The following is a 15,142-nucleotide window of genomic DNA, read 5'->3' on the forward strand; positions in this document are numbered from 1 at the left end:
TGTTCTTTCAAAGGAGCCCAGATTTAATTGGATCACTCTGGAGCAGTTTAGGCCCCAGGTCATTGTTGAAAATGTAGAGCAACCAGCTGGGTGTGAGCATTTAACAAAGAGAAACTTGCCAAAACCACTGCCATCCCATAATAACTGGGCACTCACAAGGCTGCACTCCCTGGGGAACAATATCAAAGACTTCACAATTGAATGGGAGGTAGGATTAACTTCACTAAAGTCATCCAGCCATTCACTAAGCAAATATGCAAATAATAATAACAAGCCCTGGGGTGTGGGGTAGAGAGGATCAGTACCCAGAATTGCTGCAGTGTTATCTAAAATGTTCAGTTTTCAACAAAAATTAGGTGATATGAAAAAAAAAAAAGAACAAAAAAATCACAAGAAAGTCTGACCCATGTGTAAGGTGGTGGGAGGGGGGACATGACAGAAATGGCCTGTGAGATCAATGACATGTCAGGTTTAACAAAGATATCAAAGTAACCATTTTATATATATGTTAAAAGGACTGAAGGAAATTATGATTAAAGAACTAAACAAAGTGGGAAACAAAGTGGTTATAGAGGGAACCTACCTCAATATAATAAGGGCCATATATGAGAAGCCCACAGCTAACATCATACTCAGTGGTGAAGAGCTGAAGGTATTTCCTCTAAGATCAGAAACATGACAAAGTTGCCCACTCTCACCACTTGTATTCAACATAGTATTGGAAGTCCTAGCCAGAGCACTTTAGTTAAGAAAAAGAAATAAAAGCCATCCAAATTGGAGAGGAAGAAGTAAAACTGGTACTATTTGCAGATGATGTGATATTGTATATAGAAAACCCTATGCTCTATAATAACAAACTATCAGAAAGAGAAATTAAGACAACAGTCCATTTATAATTGCATCAAAAGAATAAAATACCTAGGAATAAATTTTTTTTGTAACTGGAAGTTTGTACCTCTTAATCTTCTGCACCTATTTCTTTCTTCTCTCCATCCCCTTCCCCTTCTCCCTCCCCTCCGGCAACCACTTGTTTGTTTCCTATGTCTATAACTCTGTTTCTGTTTGTTTTTCTAAAAATGTTTGTTCATTTGCTTTGTTTTTTAGATTCCAAATATAAACAAAATCATATTTGTCTTTTTCTGTCTGACTTACTGCATTTAGCATAATAGCCTCTAGGTCCATCCATGTTGTCACAAATGGCAAGATTTCATTCTTTTTTATGGCTGATTAATATTCCATTGTATATATGCCACATCTTCTTTATTCATTCATCTATTGATGGGCACTTAAGTTGCTTCCGTATCTTGGCTATTATATAAATAATGCTGCAATGAACATAGGGGTGCGTATATTTCTTTTTTAAATTTATTTATTTTTGGCTGCATTGGTTCTTTGTTGCTTTGCACAGGCTTTCTCTAGTTGCAGAGGGCGAGGGATACTCTTTGTTGCGGTGCGCGGTCTTCTCATTGAGGGGGTTTCTCTTTGTTGCGGAGTATGGGCTCTAGGCATGCAGGCTTCAGTAGTTGTGGCACTCGGGCTCAGTAGTTGTGGCTCGTGGGCTCTAGAGCACAGGCTCAGTAGTTGTGGCACACAGGCTTAGTTGCTCCATGGCATGTGGAATCTTCCCAGACCAGGGCTCGAACCCGTGTCCCCTGCATTGGCAGGTGGATTCTTAACCACTGCGCCACCAAGGAAGTCCTATATTTCTTTTAATTAGATAAATACCCAGGAGCAGAATTGCTGGATCATATGGTAGGTCTATTTTTAATTTTTTGAGGAATCTCCTTACTGTTTTTCATGGTGGCTGCACCAATTTACATTCCCACCAACAGTGTGTGAGGGTTCCTTTTTCTCCACATCCTCACCAACACTTGTTATTTGTTGTTTTTTTGATAATAGCCATTCTGATAGTTGTGAGGTGATATCTCATTGTGGTTTTGATTTGCCTTGCCCTGATGATCAGTGATGTTGATCATCTTTTCATGTGCCTTTAGGCCATCTATATGTATTTGGAAAAATGTCTATTCAAGTCCTCTGCCCATTTTTAGATTGGGTTGTTTCTTTTTTTGATGTTGAGTTGTATGAGTTCTTTGTATATTTTGGACATTCATGCCTTATCAGGTATATTATTTGCAAATATCTTCTGCCATTCAGTAAGTGGCCTTTTCGTTTAGTTTATAGTTTCCTTCACTGTGCAAAAGCTTTTTAGTTTGATGTAGTCCCATTTGTTTATTTTTGCTTTTGTTTCCTTTGCCTGAGGAGACATATCAAAAATATGTATTGCTAAGTCTCATGTAAAATAATTTACTGCCTGTGTTTTCTTCTAGAGGTTTTATAGTTTCAGGTCTTACATTTAAGTCTTTAATCCATTTTGAATTTGTGTATGATATGAGAGAATACTCCAGTTTCATTCATTTGTATGTAGCTGTCCAGTTTTCCCAACACCGTTTATTGAAGAGGCTGTCTTTTTCCCGCTGTATGTTTTTTGTCCCCTTTGTCATAGATTAATCACCCACATATGTGTGAGTTCGTTTCTGGACGCTCTGTTCTGTTCCATTGGTCTATGTACTGTTTTTTTGCCAGTACCATACTTTTGATTACTGTAGCTTTGTAATATAATTTTGAATTCAGAGAGTGTGATACTGCAGCTTTGTTTCTTCTCAAGATTGTTTTGACTAGTTGGGGTCTTTTGTGTTTCTATACGAATTTTAGATTATTTGTTCTAGTTATGTGGAGAATGCCATTGGTATTTTTATAGGGATTGCATTGAATCTGTAGATTACCTTGGGTAGTATGGTCATTTTAGCAATATTAATTATTCCAGTCCATGAACACAGTATCTCTTTCTGTCTGTTTGTGTCATCTATTTCTTTCATCAATATCTTATAGATTTATGAGTACAGGTCTTTTAGCTCCTTAGTTAGATTTATTCCTAGGTATTTTATTCTTTTTAATGCAATTGTGAATGGGGTTGTTTTCCCAAAAGAAAGCTGGGTTAGCAATGCTTATTTCAGACAAAAGAGACTTTAAAACAAGGACTGTAACAAGAGACAAAGAAGGACATTACAAAATGATTAAGGGATCAACATAATGATCAAGGGATCAATCCAACAAAACGATATAACAATTGTAAATATTATGCACCCAACATAGAAGCACCTTAATACTTAAAGCAAATATTAACAGACATAAAGGGAGAAATTAACAGTATCACAATAATAGTACGGGACTTTAATTACCCCACTTGCATCAATGGACAGATTCTCCAGACAGAAAATCAATAGGGAAACACTGGTGTTAAACAACACATTAAACCAGATTGACTTCATAGGTGTATACAGAACATTCCATCTGAAAGCAGCAGAATACACATTCTTTTCAAGTGCACATGGAACATTTTCCAGGATAGATCACATGCGAGACCACAAAACAAGTCACAGTAAATTTAAGAAAACTGAAATCATATCAAGCATCTTTTACAACCACAACAATATGAGACTAGAAATCAATACAAGAAAAAACCTGCAAAAAACCACAAACACCTGGAGGCTAAATAATATACTGCTGAGAAACTAATGGATCACTGAATAAATCAAAGAAGAAATTAAAAAAATACCTAGAGACATGAAAATGAAAATACAATGATCCAAAATCTGTGGGATGCAGCAAAAGCAGTTCTAAGAGGGAAGTTTATAGTAATAAGCCTACCTCAGGAATCAAGAAAAATCTCAACTTAACCTTACACCTAAAGGAACTAGGAAAAGAAGAGCAAACAAAACCCAAAGTTAGAAGAAACAGAGAGAGAGAGAGAAACAAAGAGCAGAGCAGAAATAAATTAGAGACTTAAAAAATAGAAAAGATCAATGAAATTAAGAGCTGGTTCTTTGAAAAAAATAAGTTAAATCGATACACCTTTTGCCAGACTCATCGAGAAAAAAAGGGAGAGGGCCCAAATCAGTAAAATAAGAAATGAAAAAGGAGAAGTTACAGCTGACACTACAGAAACAAAAAGGATCATAAGATAGTGCTGTGAGCAACTATACACCAGTAAAATGGACAACCTAGAAGAAATGGACAAATTCTAAGAAAGGTGCAGTCTCCCACAACTGAACCAGGAAGAAATAGAAAATATGAACTGACCAATTGCCAGTACTGAAATTGAATCAGTAATTTTAAAACTCCCAACAAATAGGGCTTCCCTGGTGGCGCAGTGGTTGCGCGTCCGCCTGCCGATGCAGGGGAACCGGGTTCGCGCCCCGGTCTGGGAGGATCCCGCATGCCGCGGAGCGGCTGGGCCCGTGAGCCATGGCCGCTGGGCCTGCGCGTCCGGAGCCTGTGCTCCGCAACGGGAGAGGCCGCAGCAGAGGGAGGCCCGCATACCACAAAAAAAAAAAAACAAACAAAAAAAAACTCCCAACAAATAAAAGTCCAGGACCATAGCTTCATAGGTGAATTCTACCAAACATTTAAAGAAGAGTTAACACCTATTCTTCTGAAACTATTCTAAAAACAAAGATATCACAAAAAAAGAAAACTACAGGCAGTATCACTGATGAATATAAATGCAAAAATGCTCAACAAAATACTAGCAAACTGAACCCAACAGTATATTAAAAGGATCATACACCACGATCAAGTGGGATTTTTTCCCAGGGATGCAAGGATTTTTCAGTATCTGCAAATCAATCAATGTGATACACCACATTAACAAATTAAGTAAAAAAACATATCATCTCAATAGATACAGAAAAAGATTTTGACAAAATACAACATCCATTTATGATAAAAAAAAATATTTTTTCCAGAAAGTAGGGGCATAGAGGGAACATACCTCAACATAATAAAGGCCATATATGACAAACCCACAGCTAACATCATACTTAGTGGTGAAAAGCTGAAAGCATTTTCTCTAAGATCAGGAACAAGACAAGGACTTGCAGGCAAGACAGTGCCCACTCTTTCCACTTTCATTCAACATAGTTTGGAAGTCCTAGCCACAGCAATCAGAGAAGAAAAAGAAAGAAAAAGAATCCACATTGGAAAGGAAGAAGTAAATCTGTCACTGTTTGCTGATAACATGATACTTTACATAGAAAACCCTAAAGACGCTACCAGAAAACTACTAGAGTTCATTAGTGAATTTGGTAAAGTTGCAGGATATAAAATTAATATACAGAAATCTGTTGCATTTCTATACACAAAAACCAAAATATCAGAAAGAAAAATTTAGGGAACAATCCCATTTACCATTGCATCAAAAAGAATAAAATACCTAGGAATAAAGCTACCTAAGGAGGCAAAAGACCTGTACTCTGAAAACTGTAAGATGCTAATGAAAGAAATTGAAGACAATACAGATGGAAAGATATACCGTGTTCTTGGATTGGAAGAATTGGTATTGTTAAAATAACTGTATTAACCAAGGCAATCTACAGATTCAGTGTAATCCCTATCAAATTAACAATGGCATTTTTCACAGACCTAGAATAAATAATTTTAAAATTTGTATGGAGAAACACAGAAGACCCTGAATAGCCAAAACAATCTTGAGAAAGAAGAACAAGCTGGAGGAATTATGCTCCCTGACTTCAGACTATACTATAAAGCTTCAGTAATCAAAAGAGTATGGTACTGGCACAAAAACAGACACATAGATCAATGGAACAGGATAGAAAGCTCAGAAATAAGTCCACACACTTATGGTCAATTAATCTTCAACAAAGGAGGCAAGAATATACAATGGAGAAAAGATATTCTCTTCAATAAGTGGTGCTGGGAAAGCTGGACAACTGCATATAAAAGAATGAAATTAGAAGTTCTCTAACACTGTATACAAAAATAAACTCAAAATGGATTAAAGACCTAAATTTAAGACCAGGTAATATAAAACTCCTAGAGGAAAACATAAGCAGAACACTGAGATAAATCGCAGCAAATTTTTTGGATCTGTCTCCTAGAACAATGGAAATGAAAGGAGAATAAACAAATGGGACCTAATTAAATTTAAAAGCTTTTTCACATAAAGAAAACCATAAACAAAACTAAAAGGCAACCCATGGTTTGGGAGAAAATGTTTGCAAAACAATGAGACCGACAAGGGATTAATTTCCAAAATATGCAAACTCATACAGCTCAATATCAGAAAACCAAACAACCCAATCAAAAAATGGGCAGAAGACCTAAATAGACATTTCTCCAAAGAAGACATACAGATGGCCAACTGGCACATGAAAAGATGCTCAACACTGCTAATTTTTAGAGAAATGCAAATCAAAACTACAGTGAGATATATCACCTCACACCAGTCAAAATGGTCATCATCAAAAAGTCTACAAACAATAAATGCTGGACAGGGTGTGGAGAAAATGGAACCCTCCTACACTGTTGGTGGGAATGTAAACTGGTGCAGCTACTATGGAGAACAATGTAGAAATTGCTTAATAAACTAAAACTAGAGTTACCATATGATCCAGCAATCCCACTCCTGGGCATATATCTGGAAAATACAAAAACTCTAATTCAAAAAGGTGCATGCACCCCAGTGTTCATAACAGCATTATTATAATAGCCAAGACATGGAAGCAACCTAAATGTCCATTGACAGATGAATGGATAAAGAAGATGTAGTATATATTGGGTTGGCCAAAAAGTTTGTTCAGGTTTTTCTGTAAGATGTTATGCGAAAACCCAAACGAACTTTCTGGCCAACCCAATTTACACACACACACACATATATACATACACACATACGTACATATACATACATAGATATATACACACAGTGGAATATTACTTAACCGTAAAAAGAATGAAATAATGCCATTTGCAGCAATGTTTGGACCTAGAGATTATCATACTAAGTAAAGGAAGTCAGAAAGAGACAAGTATCATGTCACTTACATGTGGAATCTAAAATAATAATACAAATGAACTTATTTACAAAACAGAAATAGACTCACAGACATAGAAAACAAACTTATTTTTACCAAAGAGGAAAGGGGAGGAGGGATAAATTAGGAGTTTGGGATTAACAGATACACACTACCGTATGTAAAATAGATAAACAACAACGACCTACTATATCACACAGGGAACTATATTCAATATCTTGTAATAACCTATAATGGAAAAGAATCTGAAGAAGAATATATTATATATATGTATTTATGAATATGTATAACTGAATCACTTTGCGGTACACCTGAAACTTACACAACATTGTAAATCAACTATACTTCAATTTTTTAAAAAATCATATGATCATCTCAGTAGATGCAGAAAAAGCTTTTGACAAAATTCAACATCCATTTATGATAAAAACTCTTTAACAGAGTGGGTATAAAGGGAACATACCTCAACATAATAAAGGCCATATATGAGAAGCCTACACCTAACATCATACTCAGTGGTGAAGAGCTGAAAGTATTTCCTCTAAGATAAGGAACATGACAAGGATTTCCACTCTCACCACTTTTATTCAACATAGTATTGGAAGTCCTACCCACAGCAACCAGAGAAGAGAAAGAAATTAAAGGAATCGAAATTGGAAAGATAGAAGTAAAACTGTCACTGTTTGCAGATGATGTGATAGTATACATAGAAAATCCTAATGACACTACCAAAAAACTACTAGAACTCATCCATGAATTTGGTAAAGTTGCAGTATACAAACAATGTACAGAAATATGTTGCATTTCTACACACTAATAATGAACTATCAGAAAGGCAAGTTAGGAAGACGTAGGAGTAAATTTTTAAAAGAATGTGAAAGACACTAAAAACTATAAGACATCGATGAAAGAAATTGAAGACACAAATAAATGGAAAGATATTCCATGCTCATGGGTTGGAAGAATTAACATTGTTAAGATGTCCATACTACCCAAAACAGTCTACAGATGCAGTGCAATCCCTGTCAAAATCCCAATGGCATTTTTCACAGAAATAGAACAAACAATCCTAAACTTTGTATGGATCCACAGAAGATCCCAAAATAGCCAAAGCAATCTTGAGAAAGAGCAAAACTGGAGGCATCATGCGTCCTGATTTCAAACTATATTACAAAGCCATAGTGATCAAAACAGTATGGTATTGGCATAAAAACAGACACATAGGTCAATGGAACAGAATAGAGAGCCCAGAAATAAACCCACATATATATGGTCAATTAATTTATGACGAAAGAGTCAATAATATGCAATGGGGGAAAGATGGTCTCTTCAATAAATGGTGTTATGAAAACTGGGCCACTGTCTTAACACTATACACAAACATTAACTCAAAATGGATTAAAGACTTAAATGTAAGACCTGAAACCATAAAACTCCTAGAGGAAAACATAGGTGGTAGCGCCTTGACATCGGTCTTGGTAATGATTTTTTGGATTTGACAACAAAAGCAAAAATAAACAAGTGGGATTACTTCAAACTAAAAAGCTTCATTCAGGGACTTCCCTGGGAGTCCAGTGGTTAAGATTCTGCACTTCCACTGCAGGGGCACAGGTTTGATCCCTGGTTGGGGAACTAAGATCTCACATGCTGTGTGGCTCAGCAAAAAAAAAAAAAATTAAATTAAATTAAAAAATAAAAAGTTTCATTCAGCACAGCAAAGGAAATCAACAAAACGAAAAGACAATCTACAAAGTGGGAGAAATATTTGTAAAACATGTATCTAATAAGGGGTTATTATGTTTTAAAATATAAAAAGAACTAATATAACTCAATAGCAAAAAAAAAAAAATCTGATTTTAAAATGGGCAGGGGACTGAATATGAATTTTTCCAAAGAAGATATACAGTTTGCCAACAGGGACATGAAAAGGTCCTCAACATCACTAATCATGAAGGAAATGCAAATCAAAACCACTATCACCTCATAACCTGTTAGAATGGCTCTTATCAAAAAGACAGGAAATAACAAGTGTTGGCTAAGATGTGGAGAAAAGGGAATCCTTCTTTGGTGGGAATGTAAATTAATGCAGCCACTATGGAAAACAATATGGATGTTCCTCAAAAAATTAAAAATAGAACCACCGTATGATCCAGGAATTTCAATTTTGAATGTTTATTCAAAGGAAATGAAAACACTAATTCAGAACCATACCTGCACCCTCATGCTTAATGCAGCATTATTTTTAATAGCCAAGTCATGGAAATAACCTGTATACCTATGGATGTATGGATAAAGAAAATACACACACACATGCACACACTGGAATATTATTCATCCATAAAAAAGGAAATCTTGCCATTTGTGACAAAATGGATAAACCTTAAGGGTATTATGGTAAGTGAAATAAGTCAGACAAAGATAAATATCATTTGATCTCACTTATATGTGGAATCTAAAAAATTAAAAAGAAAAAACCAAACTCACAAACACAGAGAACAGATTGGTGGTTGCCAGAGGGTGGGAGTAGGTGCAATTGGTAAAGGTACAAACTTCCAGTTACAAAATAAATAAGGCCGTGGGGATGCAATGCACAGTATGGTTAATAATACTGATTGTATATTGTTATATTGCTAAGAGAGTAGATCATAAAAGTTCTCATCTCAAGAAGTGATGGGTGTTAGTTAGACTTATTGTGATTATTTCACAATATAGCCAAATACTGAATCATGTGTACACCTGAAACTAATATGTCAATTATATCTCAATTTAAAAAGGGAGGTAAAGGAAGGTATGATGACAATCTCACATCAAACAGGAAAGAATATCAATAGAGATAGAAATTATAAAAAAGAACTAAATGAAAAATATACTAGAGGGTTAGACCATAAATAGCATAACTTAACCCAATTTAAAAATAACAAAGGATTGTATAGACATTTCTTCAAAGGAAATATACAAATGGAACAATAAGCACATGAAAGGATGCTCAACATCATTCATCATCAGCAAAATGCAAATCAGAACCACAATGACATCATTCATAGTAGGATGTCTAAAATCAAAAAGTTAGATAATAAGTGTTGGTGAGGATATGGAGAAATTGGAACTCTGATACAGTGCTGGCAGAAATGTAAAATGGTACTACCACTTCAGAAAACATTCTGGCATTTTCTCAACTAGACATAGTTACCACATGATCCAGTAATTCCACTCCTATATACCCAAGATAAATGAAAACATAAATCCACATGAAAATTCAAATATAGCAGCATTATTCATAATTGCTGAAAGATGGACACACCCAACTGTCCATCAACTGATGAATGAATAAACAAATAGTGGTATATTCATTCAATGGAATATTATTTGGCCATAAAAAGGAGTGAATTACTTGATACATGCTACAACGTGAATCAACCTTGAAAACATGCTGAATTCAAGAAGCCAGTCACGAAAAACCACACGATTCCATTCATGTAAAATTTCCAAGACGAGGCAAATCAATACATTAGATTAGAAAATACATTAGTGGTTGCTAATGACTGGGGAAATTAAGGGATAGGAGGATAATAGCTAGAGTACAAGGTTTCTTTTTGAGGTCATGAAAATATTCTACAATTGTGGACATAGTTGTATGTATCTGAACATACTAAAAAGTCATTGAATTATACATTTATCAGCAAATTATATGAAATGTGAATTATATCTCAATAAAGCTGCTTTTGAAAAGAGCCTACTGGATGATTGTTCACTGACTAGTATTTATGACTTATGCATTGCTGAGGCCAGATGGGATGAGGGAATAGAGAGGAAAGTATAAAGAGAAGTGAGTGCAGTGGCTACCAGGAAATTTTTTTCTCTTGCACTTATTTGGAGAGCAATCAGATAGATGTGATTCTTGATTCTGAAGACAAGCAACTCATGTACATTTTGATACACTACTTTCTGTTTAAGTTTGCCTAACTACAATGGAATTTTTCTCTAATTTTATAAATAAAGGCCTGAATATAATCTCTTTTCTTTTGCTTTCCCTCCCACCTTGTTTATTCTTTACAGGGAGTTTACACTGGGAGAGTACTTACCCTTCAAGAATTATTGATCCAAGTTGGGAAGTTAAATGCTGAAGCTGTTAGAGGTCAGTGGGCCAATCTTTCATGGGAATTGCTTTATGCCACCAATGATGATGAGGAACGTTATAGTATACAAGCTCATCCACTACTTTTAAGAAACCTTACAGTACAAGCGGCTGATCCTCCCCTGGGATATCCAATTTATTCTTCAAAACCTCTCCATATACATTTGTTTTAGAGCCCATTTTGACTTGTATTGTGAGCAAATGAGATGTCTAGAAAATTAACAATATGATTCCTCATAACTTCACTGGACTTCTCTCTCTCCTCCCACAAGTCAGATGCCTAAGAAAAGCTAAGCTCTATAAAGTTGATTCTCTTAGGTATCTTAATGGTTTAAACCAACAACTTTTATGTCTAACATAAAAGTTAAAATTAGTTGGCCAATATTTGTGCCCTATTGAGTGTGGTAGGCTTTGGTAAATACAAAACATTTGTGTAAGATTATATAATGAGTTTTTTAATGCTTTCTTAAATGTGTGATAAGTGACTTGCCTTAGAGAAGTCAACAACTGTGTAATTTTTACATGCTTAAAAGATACACATATCAGTGTTTTTAAGTCAAGATAATGGATCCTACTGAAGGTTAAAAAATGTATATATATTTATTTGAAATATTAAATTTTATAGTATTTTCAGGGCTTCCCTGGTGGCGCAGTGGTTGAGAGTCCACCTGCCGATGCAGGGGACATGGGTTCGTGCCCGGGAAGATCCCACATGCCGCGGAGCGGCTAGGCCCGTGAGCCATGGCCGCTGAGCCTGCGCGTCCGGAGCCTGTGCTTTGCAACGGGAGAGGCCACAACAGTGAGAGAGGCCCGCGTACCGCAAAAAAAAAAAATAAAAATTTTATAGTATTTTCAAACTTTGTGCTATTTTAATATTTAACGTGGTCTGTTTCCATATAATCTACTCATTTTCTTTTCATATACTTCAATTCAGAAACCTTAAAAATTTTCAATAAAATCTCTTCCAAAAAAATCTTTTTTTTTTCCAAGTATCCTTTTGATATGTTTGAAAGGAAAAGTTCATCCTATTCATCATGTGAATACTCACAGGATTAGCAACATTAAGGTAATTGATTATGACTGTTAGAGGCCATTCTGTAGATCTGGCTCCTTATGCATTTCTTTTCAACTGAATATACCGCTTCTGAAGAACGACTTATCCGGTAGGACTACCAGTTACTAGTGTCTTAAGGTGTTTGAACTAAAGGCAGAAAGAAATGGGAGAAAATTTTTCATAATGTGATCAGGCTTTTATTTTCACTCTTTTGCTGCTTAGAACTTTTCACAGGTACTTATAAGGAGGATGAACAATGAATCTGCATCATTTGGGACATGAATTTCCTCTACACCTTATTTATTTCCATCTATAGTACCCATTATTTAATCTGTAGTAGGCTCCTGAGTAGGTAGTACAGTAATACATTGTATTTAGTAATGATTGAAATTACTTGAAATGTACCAATTAGGTTTTTATTACTATTATTCCTTTATTAAGTGGAACAGTTTAATACAGCAGTGTTAAAGGATAGCTTTTTGGACTAATTTCAATTAATGAATTCACGAGATTCTTGTGTTAAGTCATTTTGGGGGAAGCAATATAGTACAGTTAATAAGATAGGGTTTGGTGTTACATCTGAGTTCAGATCTCAGGCTTATGATTTATGTAACTGAGATTTATTAGCTGGAAAATTATATATATATACCTTTTTTGTCACCTAGGGAAATTTTCTCATATCATTAAAAACACTATCAGTTTTAATGACTGTATAACATTGATAGATATGACAAATTATTAGACTGTCCCCCAAATAATGGGCATTTTAAGTTGTTTAAAGATTTTCAGTATTATAATAATGCCAAGCCATGCTTTCCCTTTACCATGAATTTTTCTCAAACTGCCGCCATGTCCCTCCATTTCTTTTCATGGCCAAGTTTCCTCATCTTCATTCACTTGTCAAAACATTCCAGTCTGGATTCCATCTCTACTATCCCCCAAAATGAAGAAAGTTTTTATTAAAGTCATTATTTACCTTCATATTGTCAAACCAACTACAGCTGGCCCTTGAACAACGTGGGTTTGAACTGTGCAGGTCCACTTGTACATGGATTTTTTCAGGAATAAATACTAAGATACAAAGTCAATTGAATCCACAGATAAGGAGGAACCATGGATACAGAGGGCCCACTATAAATTATATGCAGATTAAAACCCCAGCACTATTCGAGGGTCAACTATAGTTACTTTTATATTCTCATCTTATTTGTCCTCTAAGTAGCATTTGACACATTTGACAACTCCTTGAATTTTTTGTGGGGGGGCTTCCCTGACACATTATCTTCATTTTCTTCCCGTCTCCCTGACTACTTCTCAATCACCTTTGCTGCTTTTCCTTTTCTACCTGACGTCTAAATTTTGGAATTTCTTAACAACTGGTTCAGGCCCCCTCTTCTTATTCTACGTTTCACCATAGACAATCAATCTCATTCACTCCCAAGACCTAAAATATCATCAGTAAGTTGATGATGTTCAAATACATGTACTCAACCTCTCTTCTTAGCACTGAACCTGTATATGTAACTATTTCCATCTCATATATTCAGAATATCTGACCTGATTGAACTTGCCCTAAAACCAGCTTTTCTGACTTCTACCTTAGTAGTGCCTAGGTAATTCACATGAGACATCTCACAGAGAATTAGGAAAGCTGGGCAAAATAATATTTTTAAGTCTGTTTAAAGGTATCAGAGAACCAAGAAGACAGTGAAGAATTATATCACCAACCAAGATCCAAGGCAAAATGAAACTTAAGAGACCTGAGCTCAGCATTTGAGCTGCTTTTCTTCTAAGAACATTTGCCAATTAAGGAAGAGGTGGCTGAGAAGATAACTAACACTTTGGGCAGACTTGCTACTAAGTTAGAGGGTTTAAAAAATAGAGTCCAGGGCTCTCCAAAGAAGGAGGGTGAACAAAAAAAATAGATGCAGTTTCAATCTTTTTAATCCCTAAAACTGGATTAAGATGACCCTGGATTTGTAGTGTACCTAGCTACTACCCAGAGCAAATGTACATCTTCTCTGGACCTTTTATTTTTATAATTTTTCATATTTATGTTGGACAGTCTAAAATAAAGCACCTGAGGAGATAAGACAACATGAGCAAAATCCAAGAGAAACAACAGACAATAGGAACAAACCCACAGGGGTTTATAACTGGAGGCTTTTTCCTTTTAATCCCCTTCACCTATTTTGCCCCCTACCCCACAATAATCACCCATGTTTTCTCTGTGGCTGTGTGTCTTTGTTTTCTTTTTAAAATTACACGAGTGAGATCATGTGGTATTTTTCTTTGACATATTTCATTTAGCATAATACCCTCTAGATCCATCCATGTTGTATCAAGTGGCAAGATTTCTTTATTTAATGGCTGAGTAATATTACATTGTATATATATACACATCTTCTTTATTCATCAATGGACACTTAGGTTGCTGCTGAAATTCTCAGTCTTGTGTTTTATATCTTTAAATATACCAAACATAATTTTCAAGGCTGTGTTTAATAATTCCATTATCTGGGATCCCCTGTGGACAAAATGAGCACTATCTTCTGTGCACATAAATTTAAGTATATGTAAACAGAATTGTTATAGTCATCATTTACTTTCTTCACTCATCACCGTGCTTCTAGGATATATCCATCTTGCCATGTGTGCATTTATTCCATTGCTTTTACTTGCTGTACCTCATGGTGTCACTCCACCATTTACACCTTCCCCATTTCCCAAAGACAGCCACCAGGGTGGTCTCCAACTTCTCCACCAACTAACTATTCCAGTTATTTTATGGGTGTTACCTTGTCTGTCTATAGGTAAACTGTGAACTGCTTATACATAAGAATCATGTTTTTCTTCCCCTGTTCGTCTCCCTTGACAGTAAATAGTCAAGGAATATTTGTTGATTTTCTATTATGGCCTATGCATGTTTTCTACTATAAGGTGCTAAAGATTAAAGTAAAATTAATGATAATAACTAAAATAAGTTGCCAATGGAATCTTCCTGAGCTGAGTTTAACCCAGGCTTTACCCCTTACGAGTTCTGTGACCTTGGGAAAGTAACAC

General features: G+C 35.5%; 1 protein-coding gene across 8 annotated transcripts in view; it reads left to right on the forward strand.

The window, feature by feature from the left end:
• PCNX4 (pecanex 4) overlaps window positions 1-14,961 on the forward strand; it is a 46,039-nt gene extending 31,078 nt beyond the window's left edge. For 5 of the 8 annotated variants that reach the window (XM_028495968.2, XM_028495969.2, XM_007123205.4 and 2 more), the window contains one exon: window positions 10,947-14,961. In XM_028495968.2, the coding sequence (XP_028351769.1) occupies window positions 10,947-11,198 (252 nt within the window). In that variant the 3' untranslated portion in view covers window positions 11,199-14,961. The remainder of the gene's footprint in view (window positions 1-10,946) is intronic. The other 3 variants (XM_028495965.2, XM_055088494.1, XM_028495964.2) reach the window with 2 other exon arrangements.
• Window positions 14,962-15,142: the final 181 nt, after the last annotated feature.

This window comes from Physeter macrocephalus, chromosome 11 (assembly GCF_002837175.3).
Source record: "Physeter macrocephalus isolate SW-GA chromosome 11, ASM283717v5, whole genome shotgun sequence".
Lineage (NCBI taxonomy): Eukaryota > Metazoa > Chordata > Mammalia > Artiodactyla > Physeteridae > Physeter > Physeter macrocephalus.